The sequence below is a fragment of the Mirounga leonina genome, unplaced genomic scaffold (assembly GCF_011800145.1).
Source record: "Mirounga leonina isolate KUSES-001 unplaced genomic scaffold, KU_Mleo_1.0 Mir_125, whole genome shotgun sequence".
Taxonomy (NCBI): Eukaryota; Metazoa; Chordata; class Mammalia; order Carnivora; family Phocidae; genus Mirounga; species Mirounga leonina.
The window spans coordinates 12770353-12792989 of NW_023270305.1; the positions used below are offsets into that span (position 1 = coordinate 12770353).

At 54.9% G+C, this 22637-nt stretch overlaps 1 protein-coding gene across 5 annotated transcripts in view; it reads right to left on the bottom strand.

The window, feature by feature from the left end:
• DNMT3A (DNA methyltransferase 3 alpha) overlaps positions 1 to 22637 on the bottom strand; it is a 103931-nt gene that overhangs the window by 63177 nt on the left and 18117 nt on the right. For 3 of the 5 annotated variants that reach the window (XM_035000709.1, XM_035000707.1, XM_035000711.1), the window contains exon 2: positions 12714 to 12948. In XM_035000709.1, the coding sequence (XP_034856600.1) occupies positions 12714 to 12776 (63 nt within the window). In that variant the 5' untranslated portion in view covers positions 12777 to 12948. Of the gene's footprint in view, positions 1 to 12713; positions 12949 to 13095; positions 13292 to 13468; positions 13856 to 22637 lie in introns of those variants that run through there. The other 2 variants (XM_035000710.1, XM_035000708.1) reach the window with 2 other exon arrangements.

Here is a 22637-nt window from a genome sequence, read left to right on the forward strand (position 1 = left end):
TTCCCCCTGGCAGGGGCGGCCTTCGCCTGTCTCTGGCCTGGCAAAGCCAGAACCCACCCTTCGGGCCCCATGTAAACAGAACCTCGGGGGACTTCAGGGTAGGCGTTGCTGGCCTGACGCTATGTTGCCCTCCCTCCTGGTGGACACGTTCTCTTAACCCCAGAATCACAATGCGTGCTCTGACAAAAAGTGTGTTTCTGGAAAGGAGTTTGTTTCTGTGAAACACATCTTACACGGATACAAAAATTAAATGAGTCTCATATTTAATGGATCACCTTTCTTGAAAATAAGATCCCCTGAAAAGAAATATTAAATTGAGCAATTGGAAACAGGAGCAACACTTGGAATGAGGACCGTGGCCAACGATGGAGAACTTTCACGGCCCCTGTGAATACACCTGCTGGGGAGCGCTTGCCCCGTATGCCTGTCACCCCCCAGGAGCATCTCAGGGACAGTGTCTTGGTTCATCTGGATGCCCTCCCTGCACTCACGGAGTTCTGGACCCGAAGTCTGGTTTGCGGACCCACCTCACCCGACACCTGCCAGGGCCAGGCCCTGCTACGTTGTCTCATGGAGCATGGAGTAAGAAACCTAGAAAGCCCTCCTGCCTCACTGCTCCAGCAGCCCGGCCACAAACCACCCACAGGTCGCTTCTGACTCAGCCGGCTCCAGCATGACTAATCACAAACAGAAACAACGCTGGGGAAGGACCCTGACCCAGCGGAGGGACCATGGGCAGCTCTCCAAGCCCCTGCAGGACGTCAGGAGCCAATGATGGCTTCATGGTCCTCCCTGGGGAGGGTGCCACCCCAGAGCAGCCCCGGTGCCCCAGGAGAGAAAGGGAGGGTGCCCAGGTTCCCAGTGGATTTAATCAAGATGTCCCTCAACATCCCACTCAACTTTCATTTTCTGTGATTTCAAAATAGCTTGTGGTTTGCCCGTCTGTGGGTGGGAGGGGAGGGTCCAGGGTGGAGAGAGAGTGTGCACCAGGACCAGAGACCCCTGACAGGCTCTTTTCAGGAAAACACGGCAGAGAAGCTGTGAGGGCAGGATGGCCACAGGGGGGACAGCCAGACGGTGGAGGGGCCGGGGCACATACCCCACAGTAGGCCAGGCCTCTGGTGCTGGGCTGTCCTTGAGATCCCTGCAGATAGCCCTGTAGAAGAAATGATCACTTGGATCACAGAGAGAGGAAGTATTACCAAGGCACCCTAATCCTGGTGATGGTTTCAGCTGCATCTACGCAAAGGCGGTGAATTTTAGGGCGAGACGGTGCTTTGGGTCTGACTCTACCGTGGCTAAATGGGCACTGTCTTGATCATCCTGACTAGGTAACTCAGCGTTTACAAAACAGAGTCAATGTGAGGTCATGTGAGGTCATGCAACGGCACTGGGATTTAGAGCAGACCAGCATGGGTTTGGGCCCCGCTTGTCCATTAGCTAGTTACAGTATATCACTTTCTCTGAGCCTCACTCTCCTCATTCGTAAAAGGGGAGCATGAAGGGGCCCATTCTGCCCGCTTCTCAAGTTTTTAAGAGGAATGAACAAATATTCTGTCCCCTTGTCTGTTTTGTGCACTGCTGAGTTTCCAGAGCCTAGACCTGGCCATGCACTTAGTGAGTGAGTATTCCACATGCCCCCCGGCCACCCCCGGGAAGGGTGGGGGGTGGGGGGGCTTACATATTCCCTGGGTGGCAGGAGGCCCGCTCAGCCCCTGTGTTTGCCTGGAAAGCACTAGGCCAGACCTCGCCAAGCTGCTGACCATTCCTCACAGCAGGGCCCCTGGGACTGGAATGCACAAGGCAATGGGCAAGAGGGGGGCACCAATGTGGATCGGGATCAGTCTGGGTGGCCACAGGGTCTGGAAAGACTCCTACCGCCCAGAAATTCTGGGCTATGAACTATTTCTTTAACGGACTGCATGGAAGATCCCTCCGACAGAGGGATTCATCTGAGTTTGTTTTATTCTGAACTGACCTGAGATGCAAAAGCCATTCTGTGCCCCTGCTCAGCACTAAGGAACCACAGTTGCCCCACTGCAATGACCTAACAACAAAGACACTTGGTATTTCGGGACCCCTAAGCCCTGGCTCCCATCAGTACATGAAGAAAGGCCCAGGGGCGCCTGGCAGGCAACTCCCGCGCTACCTGGAGACTTCTGTGATTCTGCACGTTGGTGACACAGGCTATGCGGGATGAGCAGGAGATGCTCGACACATCCTCCCCTGTTGTATTCAATGCAGCCGCAATATACCCAGGGAGGAAGGAATGCCCAGATGCCATGCCACCTAGCCAGGCCCCGACGTGTTGAGAGTGTGGACATCACCAGGGCAGGCCGTCCCGTGCAGAGCCCAGCGCAAGGTGCGATATGCCCCGTCTGGCATTCAGGCCTCAGGCTCCCCTGGTTTGTGCCCGAAGAAACCAAATCTCCCCAAGAGCCTGGGTGGGGGCTCGAACCTAGGTCTACGCAACTCCTGACCCATGCCGTTTCCATCCGGCCCTAGAGTACGGCTCTGTGAAAAGCATGTTATTTGGGGCCAACATACACTCTTTCACCATGTAGCAGTGTCATGAGGGCAAAGAGAGGGTGGCGGGACCTCCTGCTCCAGGCCTGCCTGAGTTCACACAGAGTTAGAGAGATAACACACAGAGGAGGGTGAGCAGATAGCTCGGGGCCAGGCCCCTCAAGGAGGCGTATCAAGTGGTCCATTCTTGCATCTGTCATGGGGCCGGGTTCATTCAATATCTTTGCTGATGGGCTGAGCAAAGGAATGTAAAATATGCTTATCAAATCTGTAAGCAGCACTGAATTAGGCGGCATCACTAATACTCTGAAAGGGAAGAATCTGATCCATGGGGACTTGGGCAGCTGGAAAACAAACTGAGCAGGAACAGACATGAGCCCGGGTTGGTTTCCTCATCCATCCACTAAGGGGACTGAATTAGTCAATCCCTACAGTGGGAAGTGGCAGAAGGGGGGCAGAAATTCTAGTTGGGTGGGATTTGGAGAGGGCGGGGGGGGGGGGGGGGGCAGGCGGTGAGCTGGACTTCCTGCCCTGCTCTTGACTCACTAGTAACTTCAGGCTAGTTACCCTGAGTCTTGCTTTCCTCAGCTATAAAACGGGGATGATAACATCTCCTTTACAGCGATGCTGTGACAATTCAATGAGGTAATAGTCTATCCAAAGCTGACACATGATATAGTCCCTCAAGAACTGCTAACTTCTGCTCCACACATCCTGATCAGAACTATTCACAAAAGTGCATCCCTCCCTCTCCCCCCGCCCTCCCTCCCCATCCCCATGCGAATCCCAGCGCCCTGCATTTGCAGCTATCACTCACTACCACAGACAAACCCCAGCATCTGGCTGGTCCTGCTGCAGTGAGATACTCAGGAACACGGGGCTCTCTGATCTTCCCAAAATGCAAAGCTGATTATGTCACTCTGCAGAGCTTAAGCCCTTGCTGAGGGGGCTCCCGGGGGCCTGCAGGATCAAGCCAAGCTCCTTAGCCAGTGTGAAGGAAGGCCCCCAAGATCTGGCGGGCCACCTTGGTCTCTTCTCCCCACTGCCTTCCTCCCACCCATCGCCAACAGACTGCACCAGGTGCAAAAGCAGGCTGCTTCCCTCCCCAGCGCCTTGGCATAGAACATTCCTTCTGCCCCGACTACCTCCCCACTCAGGTGGACCAGCAAACCCTTACTTTTCCAACCTCATTTCCCAGATTTCCTTCCCCTAGGCTCCCTCCTCTGATCCTCTGACTGAGTCATAGGTCCTCCCTTCCCCATAGAACCCACTCCCCAGCACTGCGATTGCTAACTAGTGTCCTAGACAGGCCATGAGCCCCTTGGGGGAAGGGGCTTTGTCTTACCTCGGCAACCCCAGTGCCTAGACCGAGGCACCTAGTGTGAGGCATGAAATCCACAAACCGGCATGAATATAACTGTGCATGAGGCTCTAGTGCGGCTCCGATCTTTAGGATTTGAAATCAGGAAACAGGATGACTAAAATGTACTTTCTAGCTTAAACACAATCATGTCACTTTACATTTATGTAACTCTTCACAGCTTTCCAAGCACCTTCACATTTGGTGGCCTGTTAGATTAGGTAGTTACCATCAGCCTCTCTAAACTTCTGAGGCTATGATTTGACCTAGATTTCAGCACAGCTCACTGGATGGATTATTTTAAGCCACATACAACTTCTCATTCTGATGAGCTGGGCTGTGACGATAATAATCTCTCGCAGTTGTACAGTACACGGTAATTAACAAAGCATTTTCACATACATTGTTTCATTTTGTTCTTCTGCTCTACAGAAAGCAGAGCCCATATTATTTTCTTCTATCACACAGGCGGGAAATCTGAAGCTCAGAGGGGTTACCTAACTTGCAGAGATCAGAGAGCCAGGAAAAAAGGCTTTAGAACCAACATTTAAATCTTTTGATTCCCAGCTCATGGGCCTTTCTGCCACTATGCCCTACTAGGCTCCATGCTCCTGTTGTGTGTCACCGTGTGCATCACCGGGAAACCATGAGCAGGCAGGCAATCCAAGGCAGGGGCACACATTAGCATTCACATGTACACATCCACGCAGCTGTCTCAGGAGGCTCCTGCCTGGACATAGGACCCCTCCCCTTAAGAGATCTATGTCTCACCCGGAGCCAGCCAGCCAGCCAGATGTACGTGCTCCCTCCAGAACACACACCGGATCTACTGACCCAGCATCCGTTGAGCAGATGTCTGAAGTTGGTGTTTGAGTGGAGGGGATGAACTTGCCGGATCTAGCCAGCCACTTGCCCAGACCCTTTGGGACAAGAAGCACGTACAGCTTTGGCCAGCTGCCTGGCTGGCCTCCAGGGGTCCGTCCATGATCGTGGAATTCAGTGAAACCAACTGGCCTCTCCGCCAGGCCCAGCCCCCAGTATGGGCTGCCCGAGGCCCAGGACTGCAGAGCAACGGCCACAGGACCCCTCATACCACACCGTGCACACATGCTAACAGGTGCTGCACGCCCAGGCTGGGCCTACATGCAGGTGGGTGGCAGGGCAAGCTGCTGGAGAACAGGGGGTGGGGGGAGGATGAAGGCTGCAGTGTGAGTGACCACACAGTGGCCCCGGGAATGGTTGCACATGCTCATACTTCCGCAGAAACCCCCAAAGCCCCCCGCTGTTTCAGTCGCCTCCCAAAGCTATCAGCCCTCTGTTTCAATTATTCAACAATATTCAACAAGTATTCATCGACTGTTTCGTATGCTTCATACTATACATATTGATGAAAGCCTCCATCCCTCCCAAAAGGCCATGCTCTTGGAGGGTACCGCCATGTCCTGTTTGGCCCTCCATGCCCCCACAGCTCCCGGGGACCCGCACACAGCAGATGTTCCGTAAGTGCCAAATGGTTGAAAATGGCGGTGCTTGTGGGTTTTCCCAAGCCCTCCGGCCAGGGCTGCAGCCCTCCCCCACAACCTGTGCACCATGCTGGGGCCTCACTGCCTTCCAGAATGGAGACTCCACTAGGCACATACCCAGTGCACTGCAGCCCAGCCATGTTAACCTCTGTGCCCTCAAGGCCGACGTGAGGCCAGGCCAATGGGCGTGCTCAAAAATATTTATCCAGCACCTACTGTGTACTGGATACAGAGATAAGCAAACACAACACTCAATTTGGAGAGAGAGGCAACACATAAACAAAGAAGAACCTGAGTAGAGTGTCCCCCTTTGTGGACCCGAGCCCACCCCAGCCCTGCACAGTCCACCAGCTCACCCCAATCCCATCAGGGAACCCCTTTCTGGATGCACTACAACACTACATAGGGCTTGATTCTTCTCGATTTAAAGAGGGAAAGAATCCAGATGAAACTGCTTCAGAGCCATGTGACCTTTGCGAACTTTCTTAACCTCCCTATGCCTCAATTCCGCATCTATAAAATGGGGATAATGAGAGGCGATGCCCCCAGGGCAATCGTGAGGATTAAGTGAGTTAATTGCCAAGCCAAGGAAACTCCTTTATATGCCCTTCCATACTATGCAAATGTTGCATGGGACGGTTATAAGTAATATCCCTAATTGCCCTGTGTCTCTCCACAGGGCAGGGCAAGGCCAAGGTGCCAGAAAGGAAGGGCATCGACCACCCCCCTTCCCCAGCTTCCTGGGACACCCAGTGCAGCCTGCCCTTTTCTACTCCGCAGAGCTGAGCTCAGCTTTTCCCACCAAGGCCTTGGGAGACACGCTTTTTGGCAGGGAGGGGCTCCATCCCCAGCCTGACCAATAAAGGCCTGAGGGACCCTCACCCAAGCTTCTGAAGGTAGTCACAGCCTCTCCCAACAAGAGTTAGGGCTCCCTGTCTCTTGCCTCAGTGCTGCTTCTATTCAATGTGTGAAGGGAAGAGGGACCTCAGGCCCGCCTGTTCTCAAGGACCCAGAAATAACCTTCCTTCCACATGCCAGGTTCTCCATGGACTTTCAACCCACACCATTCACACCCCACCTATATTTTCCACACTCTTACCCTGTGCCCCTGAGGTCCTTGGGGCTGCAGTGGATCTACAGCATGAATGTGCAGGTAGGCAGGTAGATAAAGAGATCGCTAGGTAGGTAGATAGCAAGCTAGCTAGTTATCCAAAGTAAGTCCCAAGACTAACGGAATACGTGTCAGGCCCCCGTGTTAAAACACACACCACGTAAACCTCTCATTTCCCCGCTCAGAGGCCACGTCGCCAAGTCACACAGCAGAGTCCAGATTCGAACATAGGTCTGTCTCCAGAGTCCCAGTGACGCCTGCTCACAACCGTATCGACCTGAACCGGACGTGCACAGCCAAACCTCCTCTCACCGAGCCACGCGGATATCGCACGTTTTGTGAACCGAAGGTGCGTGGCAACCCTGCGTCCAGCAAGTGTTTCCAACAGCATGTTGCTCGCTTCGTGTCTCTGTGTCACATTCTGGTAATTCTTGCAATATTCCAAATTGTTTCCTTACTATTTTTTTATTTTTTATTTTTTTTAAGATTTTTATTTATTTGCAAGAGAGAGAATGAGAGACAGAGAGCATGAGAGGAAGGAGGGTCAGAGGGAGAAGCAGACTCCCTGCTGAGCAGGGAGCCCGATGCGGGACTCGATCCCGGGACTCCAGGATCATGACCTGAGCCGAAGGCAGTCGTTTAACCAACTGAGCCACCCAGGCGCCCTCCTTATTATTATTATTACTAGATTTGTTATAGTGACCAGTGATTTCAATTTGCTGACAGCTCAGAGGGTTAGCATTTTTTAGCACTATTTTTAAGTTAAGGTATGTAAATTTTTTAGGTGTGTCATTGCACACTTGATAGACTCCAGTAGAGTACAAACACGTTTATGTATTAGGAAGTCAAAAAAAATTCCTCTGGCTTGCTTTATTGCGATACTCGCTTTACGGTGGTGATCTGGAAATGAGCCCGAGATCTCTCTGAGGTATGCCTGTCCTATCTAACTTAGAGAACTTAAGAGAATCTGAACATGGGCGCCTGGGTGGCTCAGTTGGTTAAGCGATGCCTTCGGCTCAGGTCATGATCCTGGAGTCCCGGGATCGAGTCCCGCATCGGGCTCCCTGCTTGGCAGGGAGTCTGCTTCTCCCTCTGACCCTCCCCCCTCTCATATGCTCTCTCTCATTCTCTCTCTCAAATAAATAAATAAAATCTTTAAAAAAAAAAAAGAGAATCTGAACACGGAAACACAGGTCCCCGTCAGTGCAGGGGTGGGCATCGTGTGCATTAAACACCTGCTCCACGTGCCCAAGCATCTAATGGACTCCACTGAGCTAAGAATGGATGCACCCTTCTTCTTAGCTGGGTTCCTGAAGAGGGAAGGGGACAGCTGCCTCTTCTGCAACTGCTTGAATGTCCTAAGCGGGATGCTATTTCAATCAACAACCCCTATAGTGACTATTATAAAGCAAAGAGCCGGCCCTCAGCGACAGTATGTGGGCATCTGAGTGTAATGAAGGCAGAGCGTGCCCGAGCAGGCAACAGACCTACGGACCAGCAAGAACAACGGAGAGTGGAGCTGGGAGAAGCCCACCCAGGGCGCCCTCGAGCCTGTGGACCGACCGCAGGAAGTGGTGAGTGCCCAAGGGAAGTCGGCACTTGCCGGGCCTCCGGGTGGGCCTCGGGTGAGAAGGGAGAAGCCCGGCCACAGCACTGGCCACACACGTGTCCATACACGCACATGCACTCAGGCCCACATGCTGTGCTCGCCCAGCACGGATCCACATGCCCTGCTGTTGCTTCTACTTCTCCCCAGCTGTCCAGGAAGGGCCTCCCCGCCCCGGATGGTAGGCAGGACTTGTATCTTCCTATTCCCTTTCCTTTACCAGGTCCTCCAGGAAGGTTTATTCAGTTCATCTGACAGAACTGCGGAGCCCTACTACGTGCTGGGTACCTGGGAAGGTACCTGCAAAGAAAGAGAAGAAGAGGAAAAAAGGGAAACAATGCAGGAGGGAGGGAGGTGGGCACACAGGCAGGAAGGGAGGAACGGCGAGAAGCAGTGTGGCCACGGCACTGTCTTCGCGGAAGAGTGAAGTCCGGAGTGCATGTGTGCGTGCATGCACGCTAGCCTTGTACGTGAACTCTTACTGGACATGAACGCCCCCAACCTCCACCCCAGGGCAAAAGCGCTGCCACACCGAGTAAAGCATTCTCTGACCATCCCGACTTCCAGTCTAGATAAACAGCCTTGAACCTGCAGCAGAAGCACCATGGGCAGGGCTGTGGGGCATCCCAGCCGGGAGGCACCGCTTCACGCAGGGGACCGCCGGCTGAGTGCCACGCCACTGGACTAGCCACTCACTGGCTGTGTGACCTTAGGCAAGTGACCTCACGTGTCTAAGCATCCATTTAGTGGTTAATAAGCTAGAGTGCTGAAAAATACCTTATGGAGCAGCCCTAAGAGTGAAGAGTGGATGTTATCCACACCAGTGCTTCTCAGATGCCCTAGAGGCCTGGCTAAAACAAGGACTGCTGGGCCCCAGCCCCAGAAGCTCTGATTGGCATTTCTAACCTTTCCAGGTGCCACTGGTGTTCTCAAAAGCACCGCGGGTCCCCTACAAACTGTAATTCAAGGCAGACGGAAGAGATACCGCGAGCACAGAGCTTAAAACAGCACCTGGCAGAGAGTCAGCACTCAGTGCATCTTGGCTGTTGTGTTTCTGAGGACAGAGGAAAGAGGGGAGCCGCACAATCGGGGGCCCAGCCTGGGGCTTGGACTCTTGGCCAGGCGCTGATTCATATTTGGGGATCTGAGGAGGCCCTTCTGGCCCCAAGGTTGGAATGCTCTTGGTCCCCTTTGCTGCTGCCTCTGTCCCTCCCCTCCCCTCCATGCAGGGCCTGACACCCCACCCCGGCTCCTGGCCTCCCTGCTGTTCACCTCCCCACCCATATCCCATAAGACCAGCTCCCCCTCCCTCCACTGTGGCCACATTTCCCCAGCTGACGTAGCCTGGCCAGAACCCCAGCGCTCAGCTCCCCCAAACCTGCATGGTCCCAGCCTCCCCACCAGCTCCCTCCCCATCTGACACATGGGCAGCAGGGTAGGGGAGGCCGCAGGGAGAAGGGGCGCTGGGCAGACCCCTCTCTATGCACTCCCAGCTCCTCAGCTCTTACCCCTGGCTCCGCATCCAGCCTGCCAGATCCAGGCCCCCGGCTATTCCCTTGTGGAGGGGTCTTACCACTCTCATTTTCCTTCCTACCCTAGCCACGGGGTACTTCCTGAGCACCTACTCCGTGCTAGTCAGGCCCTGCCCTCCAGGGGCAGCAGTGGGGCTGGATGTTACCCATACTGGTACTTCTCAGATGCCCTGGAGGCCTGGCTAAAACAAGGACTGCTGGGCCCCAGCCCCAGACGCTCTGACTGGCATTTCTAACCTTTCCAGGTGCCACTGGCATTCTCAAAAGCACCGCGGGTCCCCTACAAACTGTAATTCAAGGCAGACTGAAGGAAGCAAAGGCTTTGATCAGAGAGGAGCGGTGAAAGTTAGGGAAAGGGCCCACCAGGCGGAGGAAGGAGCATAAACAAAGGGCTGGCGGCTCCAGGAAGTACCAGAGTGGAAGGTGCGTGGAGGCGTGGCCGGGAAGGAGGCTGGAAGGGCACGTGGGGCCCAAGGCCAGGGGGGTGGCCACACCCCTTCCCTCTGGCTCACCGAACAGTTCCTTAGTGCCAGGTGCCTCTGGCGACTCTGCCAGGCTCCTTGGGCTGCAGCCCAAGCCCATCTTCCCCCTCTGCAGTGACATGGCACCTCTGCCCCAGGCCTGGCTTTCTCCAGCTGCCGTGGGCGGCTGTCAGTGTCTCTACCAGCCCCCCCCTCCCCGGGCAGCTCCCCGGAGCTGCGGGAGCCAGCCCAGAGATGCCAGGGAGGTGTGCCAGGTGAGCCAGCATGCGCCCCGTGGGTGTGGGCGTCTGGGGAGGAGCACCCACCGAGCCCCGGCCCCCGTCTATCAGCCCGCTCTATCAACACCAGAATCTGGGGCTGGGTGTGTTTGTTGCCGCATGAGCCAGAACAGTTACTATGGGTAGATAATAATAGCAATCGTAATCCCTCATAATTGGACCAGACTTTGCTGTTTGCAGGGCATTTCCATGCCCATGACCTCATCTGACTTCCACAACCACCCTGTAAAACAGGCACAGCTAGAGTTACTATCCCCACTTTACAGCTGAGCAAACGCGAGCCCAGATGGCCTGAAGTCACATCTCCAGGAAGTGGCATACTCGGGCCTGGGACCAGGGCCTTGGGCTTCTGACTCTGTCCAGTGCATTTTCTCTATCCTGAACTGTCAGAACAGAGAGCCTGCTCTGCTGCTCTCCATGCGAGGGAACCAGGGGCTCTGCTATCTAGAGCAGCACCGTCCGGTAACAAGGGAAGCTTGGCCTGACTGTCCCTACCTTCCCCACCTGCGGGGGGCAGCTGACCCCCACCTGCAAGTGTATGGACACAGAGCCCTGTCAGCACCAGTCCGGGCATCAGACCGGGTAGGGGGGTCAGGGTCACCTAATCCAACAGAGGAGCAAAACAGACCCGATGAGGGGAAGGGAATTATCCCGAGCCTCCACTCGAGAGCACAGGTGGCCGGCCGCAGGTGGCCCTGACTCTGTGTGGGTCGACTGCTGCCTGGGACAGGAGTAGCTCAGAGGCGCATAGGATAACCTGGACTACCTGTTCTTTCTCTGTGGGGTCAGAAAGAAGGGGACCTATAGCCCCTAGGAGCCTGGCTCAGCAGGCCACAGCAAGCACTCTCTCCCCAGCTTGCTGGGTATACACCCCCCAGTAGGGCATTCCGCATGATTCCAGGCTGGGGAGGCAGGTGACTAGGCTTCGTGCGCACACCTGCGTGTGTGTCCGCACAGGGACTGACACAGGTGCGGCGGCAGGAAAGGTTCTGATCCACCAGGCTCTCATCTGGACCCCCCACTGAGTAGCTGAGCTCAGCTTCCTCATCTGTAAACTAGGGCCATCAGTCCTTGCCCCCACTTATTTCAAGGATTGTTCCCAAGAACCAACTGGCTGGAAACCACTCAGAGAACAGAAAAAGGCTGAAAGGCTGAGGGAGCCCAGGAAGGAGCTGAGCACGCGTGGGGACGCATCAGGGAGCTTAAGCGGGTCTCAGAGCTGTCCCCAACGGTGGGCGAGCAGATGGGACACTCCTTGCAGTGCCCAGGGGCCCATACCTGGTGCCAGGTGTCCACTCTGGTTCCAGAAGGACAAGCTATACCTCCCACCGAGCATCACCACCCCTCCCTCCTGCTCAGGAAAAGGGGAACAGGCAGAGGGAGACGTGGGGACCAGGGCACAGCAGACCGGATACCCCAGAAAGGCCCATGGCTGGTATAGCTTCCCCAGAAAGGTGGTGGTGTGGTTTAGCATCTCACTGCCAGAGAGCGAAAATAGAGCCCAATTGTTAGGGGTTCAGGGTGGCTTTCCTGTGGGGGGACACAGCTTGGTGAGGTCCCAAGGCAGCCTTTCAGGACTGAGCAGGGATCCCTGTGGGGCTGCTGGGATCTCCTTTGATTCAGGCCCATCCTGGAGTTCAGCAGAGGGTGATGAGGTCACCCCGCAGGGGGCTCTGAGAACAAGGATGTCATTGGCTCCATGGTCAGAAGTGACACTCAGAGCCTGGGGTGGGGGTGAGGGGCAGGAAATCACCATCTCCAGGATGACTGGTGTCACCGTGTGCCTGGCACTCTGAGAGGGGGAGCCCTCACGCGGCCTCCTATCTACTGAGCCTCCCCGAACTGGTCTTTGGCCTCCCAGAAGCTACTGAACAGCCTGGGGAGTAGCTAAGACAGGTCAAGTGACCCAGCTGAGGACACAGCGTTGGTACAGGCGAATCCAGGAAGGAATCTGGGTTTGGGGACACTCTGCCAGGCTGCCCCCCAACACTGTCTACAGACCCGGGGCTTGAACCTCTGCTCAAACACCAGGGGAGTTAAAAAGCGTGGGTCCTGGAGCCTGATTACATGCTTCAAATTCCCGCCATACCCCCAAGACCGAACCTCTACAAGCCATGGCCCCAACAGGAACATCAGCCCTCCCCACCGCCCAGCGTGAAGACTGAGCTGCGCGGTCCAGCGCTCAGCACACCAGAGCTGTCATTCCTCGGGGACGGGCCCTCCCCCTTCCCCTCCCCAGGCTGGGGCCGGGGGTCCCGGGGGTCCCGGGGGTCCCGGGCAGAGCCAGCCGCTCACCTTGCGGTCCTCCTCCCGCTCCGGAGCGGAGCTGCTGGTGTCCCCGGGGCCGCTGGAGGGCATTGCGGGCAGCTGGGCGGTGGGAGGCAGGCTGGGGCTGCGTGGGGCTGGGGGGCTGCTGGGCTTTGGGGAAGGAATTATCGTGGTCTTTGTAAGCAAGAGTTAGAACTTAGACATAGATCCCGGTGAAACTCGGACTCCGGCTGCCTGCGGTGTGGGCTTCCAGTGGCTCCACCTGTGGGGGGAAGACAAGAGGGGTCAGCAGGGCAGGGCAGGGCACCCCCAGCCCAGGCCCCACCTGACACCCCCCCCTCCCCTCAGCCCCCCCCCCACCGCCCTGTGAGGCCTGTTCCTCCGACCTCACTCCTCTTCCCAGGCTCACCAGCAGCTCGGGCCAGCCTAGCCCGCCAGAGAGCGGGGGAAACCGAGGCTGACTCAGGGCCGCCTCCTGCCTCCGAGGCGGCAAGTCTCCCCGGGGCCTCCGGGTTGCCGTGGCACCGTGGGCGCCTCTTCTGGGCCTTCCAACTGCCTCCTGCCTCCTCCCTTCTCTTCATTCACTTCTGTTCTCTCCTTTGAAAGCTTCCCGCACCCTCCCTCCCACCCAGCCACCCCCTGGGAAATCCCAGAGGTCCCCAGCCCTGCTACATTTTCCTTCTAACCTGTCCTCCCCTCACGCCCCCACCCCCACCCCGCTCCCACCACGTGGAGGAAGTGAGCTGCAGTCACAGGATGTAGTGAAATGAATGTCACCTCACTTTAGGACCAGCGCCCGGGCCCCGAGAAAGCTGAGTTTGAACTCGGGCTGCGGCCAGGCTGAAGGCCTAGGTCCGCCGTGCTGTTGGGAGGACGTCCTGGTGGGCAGAGGCCACAGCCAAGGCCACGCTGAGGGCGGACCGGGGGCTGCTCTCCCCGCCACCCCGCGAATCGGCCCCATTTGCCTCGGGAAACTGGGGGGCTGGAGGGGGCCCTCTGCACCCACACGGCTTAATTTTAGGGGCTTTTCATCTTCCCTGCTTCAGGTGTGGGCCTCAAGCCAGTGAAATAACAAAGCCCCTGCCGCAGGCCTCAGCTAGGGGTGGGGGTGTTGCAGATTCAACCCCCTCCGCTCAGAGACACCGAGTTCTCTGGCTCCCCACCCCCCAGGAGGAAACACGGGCCAAGCCCCCGCCTCCAGTGCACCCGCCTGCAGGGAGGGGATTGGCAGGAGAAGGAAAGTGGGAGGCAGCTGGATCTGGGCCCACCCACACCCTTCCCCTTCCAGTTCCCGTTCTGCTTCCCCGGCTTCCCCTCCCTCTTGGGCTTCTTCTCCCATCCCCCTCCAGCCAAGGCTCCCTGGAAAACCAGGCACTGGAGAAAGCACAGGCTTGGGTCTCCCACGGGCGCAGCCCCTTCCCCGGGGACGCGCGCTTCGCTGGGAGGTGGGCTCTGCCGCGGGCGTGGAGCGGGAGGCTGGAGCTGGGAGCAGCCTCCTTAGGGCCAGGGCAGGAGGGGCTTTAAGTTAAAACCTCACCGGGCTGAAGGTGATCCAAGCCCCACAGGTGAGCCCTAGGGAAACTCCAGGTGCAATGCGCGCTGCTAAGCTCAGCACCGGGCTGGGCTCCGGGCACGGTTGCTGCCCCAATACACGCGTGCGTAGACAGCAACAGAGAGTGTGCTTCGTGTGTCAGACGCGGTGCTAAGCACGTGACAGGCCGGCCTGCCCGCCTGCCTGCCTTCGGGCAGCTACCGATACTATTACTATTCCTCGTTTACAGTGGAACCTCAGGCTCAAAAAGATCAGGATTTGTCCATATTCCAGAGTCAAAGCAGAGGCTTGAATCCAGATCTCTCCCACTAAAGCTCTGAGGGCGGTCTCTGTGAAGCTGTGTCCCCCAGCTTCCACCACCGCCCAGAAACAACTCCCGAGAGCCCATTACAGAACTGGTCCAACCCAGAACTCCATGGGGCTTCCCTCCATTATCAGCCAGAGATTCCCGCTTTAAGCCCACACACCGTTTGTTAGCACAAACATATCCAATGACCCCCCACCCGCCCCGGCCCCACATCAAAACCTTCAAAAGGATGCGGAAGCTAAGAGAGGCAGAGTCTGGTTGGAAAGAACATTGAACCTGGAGTCAGCAGATGTGGGTTCTAGTCCTGACCAGGGCCTCCCACCCTCAGCTTCCTCATCCATGAAATGGGAAAGTTGGACTACATGATCTACAAGGCGTCTTCTAGCCCTGCCCTGCCAAGCTGTTGGAGGTGCCAAGGGCAAAGGGGAGAAGCAGACAAGGCTGGGACACTTTCAGGAGCCCCAGAGCCCCAGCATGGAGTCCATGAAGGCCCAGGCACAAAGTAGAGGCAGATTCTGCCAGATGTTTGTCTCAGCACTGCCCTGAGGCCTAGAAATATCCAGGGAGCTTCTGTGAGAAAAAAAGCAAAACAAAACAAAAAAAACACACTTTCAGAGAACCTCTCTCTGATTGCCAGTGAGAAGAGGAAGAAGTAGGAGGAAAAGCAGAACATCACAAGGCACTGAACCTGAGGGCAGACACCCCGGAAAGGAAGGGAAACGCTCTTTCCTTCTCCCCTTCCTCCACACATTCCCCTGATATCTGAGCTGGTGCGCTAACCTCACGGCAAATTCAGCTGACCTGGGTCAGTCTGTAGGTTCGTGTTCCTCAGTGGAACAGACCTGTCAGAAAGTGTTCCTCAGAGTCCCCCGGCATCATCTAAATCCACCCAGCATATGGCCAGGCAGGCCACGTGCTGCACGACGCCAGGGGGCCCCCTGTGGTGGCCATGGTCCAGGACTTGACACAGTGCTTCCCACCTGGCCTTAGAAGCTTCCTTCTCTCAAGCAGCCCTCCTGAGGGGAGGGACCTGCCCCGAGGCCCACGGTCCCAACACCAGCAGCCTGTGTCCACCATGATGGTCCTTCGCCAAGCATGGTTCTACTGCTCCTAGCACTGAAGCATCTTCCTCACCCACGCCAAGGGCTGTGCCACAAGAACCACCACCAAAGAAGAACCCATGCCAAGAACCCTACCACCATGACAGGCAGCTTTTATTTCCTCCTTTATACTTCCAGTGGCCACAGGGGCCATAAATAATGTTTCTAACAATAACTTCCACAAATGTTTAAGGAATCCCATCATAAAAAAAGTCCTGGAATCACAACTGACACGCTCACCATTATTACCACTCCAGTTACAAAACTGTTGTGGAAAAAGGACTGGGATTTTGACTACGCACACCCAGTTTCACTACCTTCTAAATCCAACTTAGTAGAAAGCTTTTTTAAAGACGTATAGTCACACGAGTGGGCCGAACAAAGAGGACACACCACCAACACAATTTTGGGGTCTGGAAAGCAGACTTGTGATGGCCAGATTTCAGACAAAACTGCTCTCAAATCAAAATCAAATCAAAACAAACCTAATTTATAACAAGAATCCTTAAGAGACACTCGAGAGGCAAGAGCACCCGGTACCTCCCGGGCCAGGGGTGGAGAGGACCCATGTGTGAAAATAAAGCGGACTGAATGAAAGAAGGAACAGCCCTAGACCCCCTCCCCCAGAAGTCTGAAGGTTTACCCTCTGGGGAACACAAAACACAGGGTCTCTGCACGGAGTTGACTGGTGCAGTTGAGAGCAACGGTAATATAGCAAAATCAAGGAGATGAAGGTTATTTTAAATGCTGATGTTGAGTGCCCCCAGCTCTTCCCCCACTGGCTCCTCGAACCCTGGCAGCCAGACCCTTATCTTCTTCTCTGGAGAATCTTACAGTCCGAGAGGAAAGACCTACGGATAGAGATGCTGCCCCCAGAACCCAAATGGTGTCCAAACGGCTTGTGGGGGCTAACCAGGATCTGGTGGATCTGCCAGGAAACAAGCCCCACCATCATGCACAGAACTCCCAGTCCCCTCTTCTGAATCCTGTACAAGACAACCATGGACCAGTAGACGTCTGAGGGAGGCCTCTGACTTGGAAAATAGAAAGGAGAACAAAGAAGCCAAACCAAACCAAAACATAACTTGGAAAAGACACACTTCATGCACAGAGAAGAGACTACGTTCACGAAACAAGGGCACGTGGTGCTATTTACAAAGAGCATTCAGAGAACAAAAAAGATCTGTAGAAATACAAACCATGCTAGTAAAGATGCAAAATTCAATGCAAAGGGTACCTTAAAAAGAAAAATGAAAATTGGACAGGATGGAAAAGAGAGAGAACTGGTCCAGAAGTTTGCACACCTGAAAAGCAGGAGTTACAGAAAATAAAAAAAAAAACAGGGGAGAACATTACTGATGAAAGAGTACAAGAGAATCTCCCAGAACTGAAAGACATGAGCGGCCCAGTTGAAAAGGCCCACTGCACGTCAGCACAATGGAGGAAAGCAGACCCACAACAAGGCACATCACTGTGAAATTTCAGAACACTGGCACAAACAGCAGATCCTACAGACCTGCACAGAGGGAGGAAAAAGTGACCTACTGAGGTTCAGGAATCAGAATGGCCTCAAGCTGCTCAACGTTAATGTGGAAAGCAGGAAGACAAAGAACCAATACCTTCGGAATTCTTAAAACAATTCTCCCACTAGAGTTCTTTACACAGCCTAATCCTCATTTAGGTGCGATGGTAGAATAAAGATATTTTCAGGTCTCCTTTCTCAGGGACCGCGAGCAGATGTCCTCTAAGACACCCGAGACACAGGAAGGGATTCTCCAGGATTAAGGTGAAAAGAGGTCAGATGAAGCCGTAGGGGGCCAGTGTTCAGATCTAAGCAGTGTGACTCAAGACTCGGGCCTGCTGAGTGCTGTGGTCGCCATGCCCACGACCACCGAACCGTCTTCTCAATCCGACAAAACCACAGGTGTCCCTCCCTGTCTGCACTCCGCCATCCAGACTCAGGAATTGAACGGACTCGGATATTGACAGGTACCTTGTCCCGGAGTGGGAGTAAGCCAAACAAGAGAAAGACACGAGATCCAGAAAACAGGAACTCCAACCAGAAAGAAGGCAAAGGGAATGCCAGGGAGGCCCACAAAAGGAAGTCCCAGAATGGCCGCTCCGACGTGTCACAAACCCAGACGGCAGAAACTGGAGAACTGGAACTGAAACGTGTCATACTTGATGCGACTGCCCTTGCAGAGAGCCCCGCCACCAGCTGTGAGAAGGTGAGGTAGCAATCAGCAGAAGGTACAGAGAAAATAAGGCAGATGACGAAACAAGGTTGTTATTAACTTCCGGGGGAAAAAAAAGAAAGGAAACTCTGGCAGGATACTGTAAGGCCTGGTTGTGAACACGGTTGCATTCACTGATTTAACAAATACGTGTGTGTCTGCACACACACGTATGTAATGCGTGTGGATGTGTGTATGTATACACATATGTACATAGAAACGTCCTGCTCCTGCTGTTATAAATTACCACAAAATTAAGGGCTTAAAACAACGCATATTTGCTCTGTTGCAGCTCTGGGAGTCAGAGGTTCCAAATGGTTCGTGTCACCGGGCTACCCATCAAGGTGCTGGCAGGGCTGCATTCTTTTCTGGAGGCTCTAGGGAGAATCCGTTCCCTTGACCCTTTCAGCTCCTAAGGCTGCTCACATGCCCTGGCTCCTGGCCCCTCCCGTCCCTGGAGCCAGCAATGGCCATGACTCTGCCTCTGCTCCCACCCTCGCTCCCCTGCTTCTCCTGCTTCCGCCGTCCACTTCTAAGGCCCCTTGTGATGACAGTGGGCCCACCCACAGAGTGCAGGATAACCTCCCCACCTCAAGATCTCCAACTGCAAAGTCCCTCTTGCCACATAAGGGTAACATATTGACAGGTTCGGGGGCCGAGGATGTGTCGTCTTGGGGGCCGGGGCATTATAGGGCCTACAACACTCGTCTACACGCATATATCCACATGCGCCTAAAACATTTTTGAAAGAACACCGGTAGGGTGCCTTTAATAGCGTGCCCACCCCAAGAACTCTTTAGGAGTGGAAAGCGTGGCCACGTAGGAGAGCTACGTTTTTATTTACTAAATAAGAAATCAATGGGAAATGTCTAAAATGGAAGAGTCAAAAATAGGCACATTCCTCAGAAACGTGAGATGTAAAGTTGCTAGAAGAAACAGCTCGAAGGGGTGGCCTCTGCGAAGAGGAAGAGGGTGGGAGCCCGTCTCTGGTGAAGAGATGCTGGTATTGCCTTCTTCAATGATATGCATGTACTACTCTGAGGAAATTAAAAAAGGAATTGTACAGAGACAGAACGGGGATGGGAAGGAGATCTTACCTCCCCACTGCAACCATTGGTTGGGTTTGGCTTCCATCCTCCTCTCTGAGCGCAGCTCAGCCCTTCCACCTCTGTTGCTCTATGAAACCATCACATCCCACAGCATAACCATGACCAGCTAGCTGCTCACACCCACACCGAGTTCCATCACCAGCTACAGACGTGGTACCTCCTTCCCCGCCCCCCACCCCACCCCTTCCCACACGTTTAACATCTCCCAGTACATCACTTGCACCCGGCGCGGCCCAGGCACCCGGGGGCCTGCTGCACCTCCCAAACTGCATCTGTGCCTGCCACGGCTGCCTACATCCCTAACCACGGCGCTGGCTCACTCAACAGCCCACCTCAGCCGGAGACCCACGGTGCAGCCATCCCCGCCACCCGCCACGTCACCTCTCGCCCCCGCCCCGCCCCGCCCCCACCACACGGTCCTCCCCACCCCACGCCGCGCCATTCCCGCCTTCCTCCCGAAGCCCAACCTCATCAGCCCCTCCCCCGCGGATCATCCCAAATCTCCCCTCCACGTCTGCCCCAACCAGCACTGACACCGTGACCCCACGGTGTCACCTCAACAGGGGCCGCCCAGAAGTATTTTCTCTTCCAGAAGCAAAACCAGCATTGCCCCAAACCTAAATCCTTGCTCCATCAAGAACAATCCAAATGCCATCGCCATAAGAGCCCCTTGGACTCCGTCTCAAGCCCTGGGTCTGCACTGCTGAAAAACGTCTGACCGTCTCTGCAGCAGGCCCTCCTTCCCCCCTCCGCCTGAAGCCTGCTTTCCTCCTCGTGGACTTTGCTTGTTTCCAGCTATCTAGCGGCCTTCCCCTCCCCACCAGCCCGAGTAGGGTGCCTCGGCGCTGACCCCGCCCCTCACCCCGGGCGGCGAGCGGGCACGTGACCAGGCAGGGCCAATCAGACGCCTCCCGGGCCCGAGGTGGTGCAATGGAAAGATGCTACGGGGTAGGCTGTGAGTCAGGAGCCGCTGCCTGCGGGGGAGGGCTTGCCCGAGAACAAAGGGCTGAAGATAGACGGATGGCAAACTGTGGTCATTGTCTGGGTCCCCGAATCTCGCTGCACCTGGAGGCAGGGCATCTCTAAACCTCCCCGTCATGGGAGCCTTTCCGTTCTTGGGTATGAGTGATATGAGTGAGTCTGCGTCCGCCCTGCGGCTGACAGTCCTGACTCATATGCTAATCTCAGCCTCCTAAAGGGCTTCTTCCTGCGGGGGTTCAAATCCTGACCTGGTTACTCTAACAGCTGTGTGACCTGGGGCAGAACCGTGGCCCACAGCCTCAGTTTACTCAGCTGTAAAACGGGGGGAATGACAGGAGCCACTTCGCGGGGCTGTTGCGAGACTCTAAATGAAGTGCATTGAACGCGCTTACAAGGGTGCCTGGCACGAAGAAAATACGCAATACATTTTAACAACTGTTAGTCCCTGACTAATCCAGCCCACAGTTTTCTCTCCTTTTCTTGAAATCCCCCGAGTGCCTGTGAGCGTACATCGCTCAAACAGGAGCTTTACTTAGGAAGCTCCCACGATGTTCCAGCCTCTGTGAATAAAGCTTTACAATTGCAACATCTCGTTCATCCTTACGCCTCACCCCGACCTTTTGAAGCGGGGGCCATTTTTTCCCCATTTTCCAGTATAGAGAGGTTAACAAAGCTGCCCAAGGTCATGATTAAACGGTGGAGCCAGATTCAAATCCAGGTCTGTCCTACCCTGAAGTCCAGAGTTTTCCACGCCATCATGTCCTCTTATAATTCACATGTGACTGTCACAGACATATTAACTTTGGGCACAGACTGGTCCAAAAGCAAAGTTTCCGGTTAGCCTCCCTTTCCTGGTCAGGCCTGTCTACAGAGGGGGCAGGCGTAGGGATGGTGGTAAGCAATGCAATCTTCTAATCATGGCATTCGGTGCCCGGCCCAGTGTGGCCATCATTCATTCGGCTATTTGCTGAGTACCCACCATGTGCCAGGCCCTCGCTAAGAGACATGCCCTGTCCCATTTCAGCCTCACAACCATCCTGTGAAGTTTCTGAAGCACGTTCTCTTGTTATTTCCATCTTATAGGAGGAGAACCTGAAGCCAAAAGAGGTTTATTCCCTCTCCGAGGTAGCGCAGGTAGAAAGTTCCAGAGCAGGATTGTGAATCCAGGTCCATCTAACTCCAGAGGCCTTACAAACATGGCAGCACTCTGTCATGGATGTGCATGCTAAGCATAGACCCCAGATCAGCTCTCTACGCCCCTGCTGTGACATCAGCCCACAGATAACAGCTGCATAGCTGAATTTGCCAGTTGAGCTTGGGAGGAGGAGCAAATGACTCCTGTAGATGACAGAAGGCAGGAGAGTAATCTTGTGCCCCATGCCGCCCAGGGTGGTGATAAGCTCCAGGGCTGGTAAGCTGGGGACCAGTAGAAGGCTGAGGGGAGCAATCAGGGCTTCCTAGACAGAGATGTCTATCTGCCAAGTCTTTTCCCCCCTACCACAGCCTCTCTCAGTCACAAGACTGGGCTGGATGTGTGTGGGGAAGGATGAGTATCTCTCCTTTGGACTGCTCATTCTCTCTTAACATGAGTGAGATGCATATCATCATACCATTACCCTGGCTTCCAGAAACGTCTCTCCCATCCAAACCACCAGCTGCACATAGAATACCCAAAGCCACTGGCAACAGGCCAACAGTCCTGCCATCCTGTTGCCACTTCAAAGCACATCTGTCTGGCTCTGGAGTCACAAGATGACTTGTGGTTCTCACACCACCCTCAAGGCCAGAGCACCAGTGTGAGCATTTATGATCACCCCAAACCTGCTGCCATGTTATCGGCCACACTAGCGGAGATGAGCTGAATCAGACTCCTCTGCTCATACTAATGGTTACCATGACACAGCCCCAAAAGCAAGGAGGCAAAAAAAAAAAAAAAAAAAAAAAAGATTTATACCCAAAATAGATGCTGGTAAGGAGCTGAAGTTGTCCTTGGGCATTGAAAAGAGCCAGTACAGACTTCCAGAAAGGAGCATGCAATTCTGAGCGTGACAAGTCAGGAGATGCCCTGTCGGGAGCCACGCATGCTGCTGCAGCCAGATGGGCATCCCACGCCCTCGGGGTCAGGGGCCAGGCTGAGGGTCCATGTGAGAATCAGCCCTGTGAACCCCGACAGGGCCTGCTGTTTGGGGTGGCTGTGAGCATGGGTCAGATTCTGTCCTCCCCTCCCGTGGAGGTGGCCCGTGGTCCACACCTGTCATCTCCAGACCGTTGGCCCCTGCATCCAGTCCCCCACCCCATGTCTCTGAAACCCTCTAGGAGTGCTGAATGTCATGATCCCCACCACCATGGTTCCTCTGGAAGGCAAGTCAACAGCCTGGCTTTTTTGGATCCCTCTGCCACTGAACCAACAGACAGAAAAAGGAGTTACCCCACTGGCTTGGGTGATCGATGCTGGTTACCAAAGAGAAAATGAGTTGCTGGTTCACAACAGAAGCAAGGAAGACCATGTCTGAAATCCAGAGGATTCTCTCAGTTACCTCTTAGAATTTCCATGCCCCAAAGTTAAGGTTAAGGGAAAACTTCAGTAACAGTGACAACAACAAAGAAGATAGGACAACCGGGGATTCGGATCCTTCGAGAATCTAGGTTTAGGTCACTGCACCAGGTA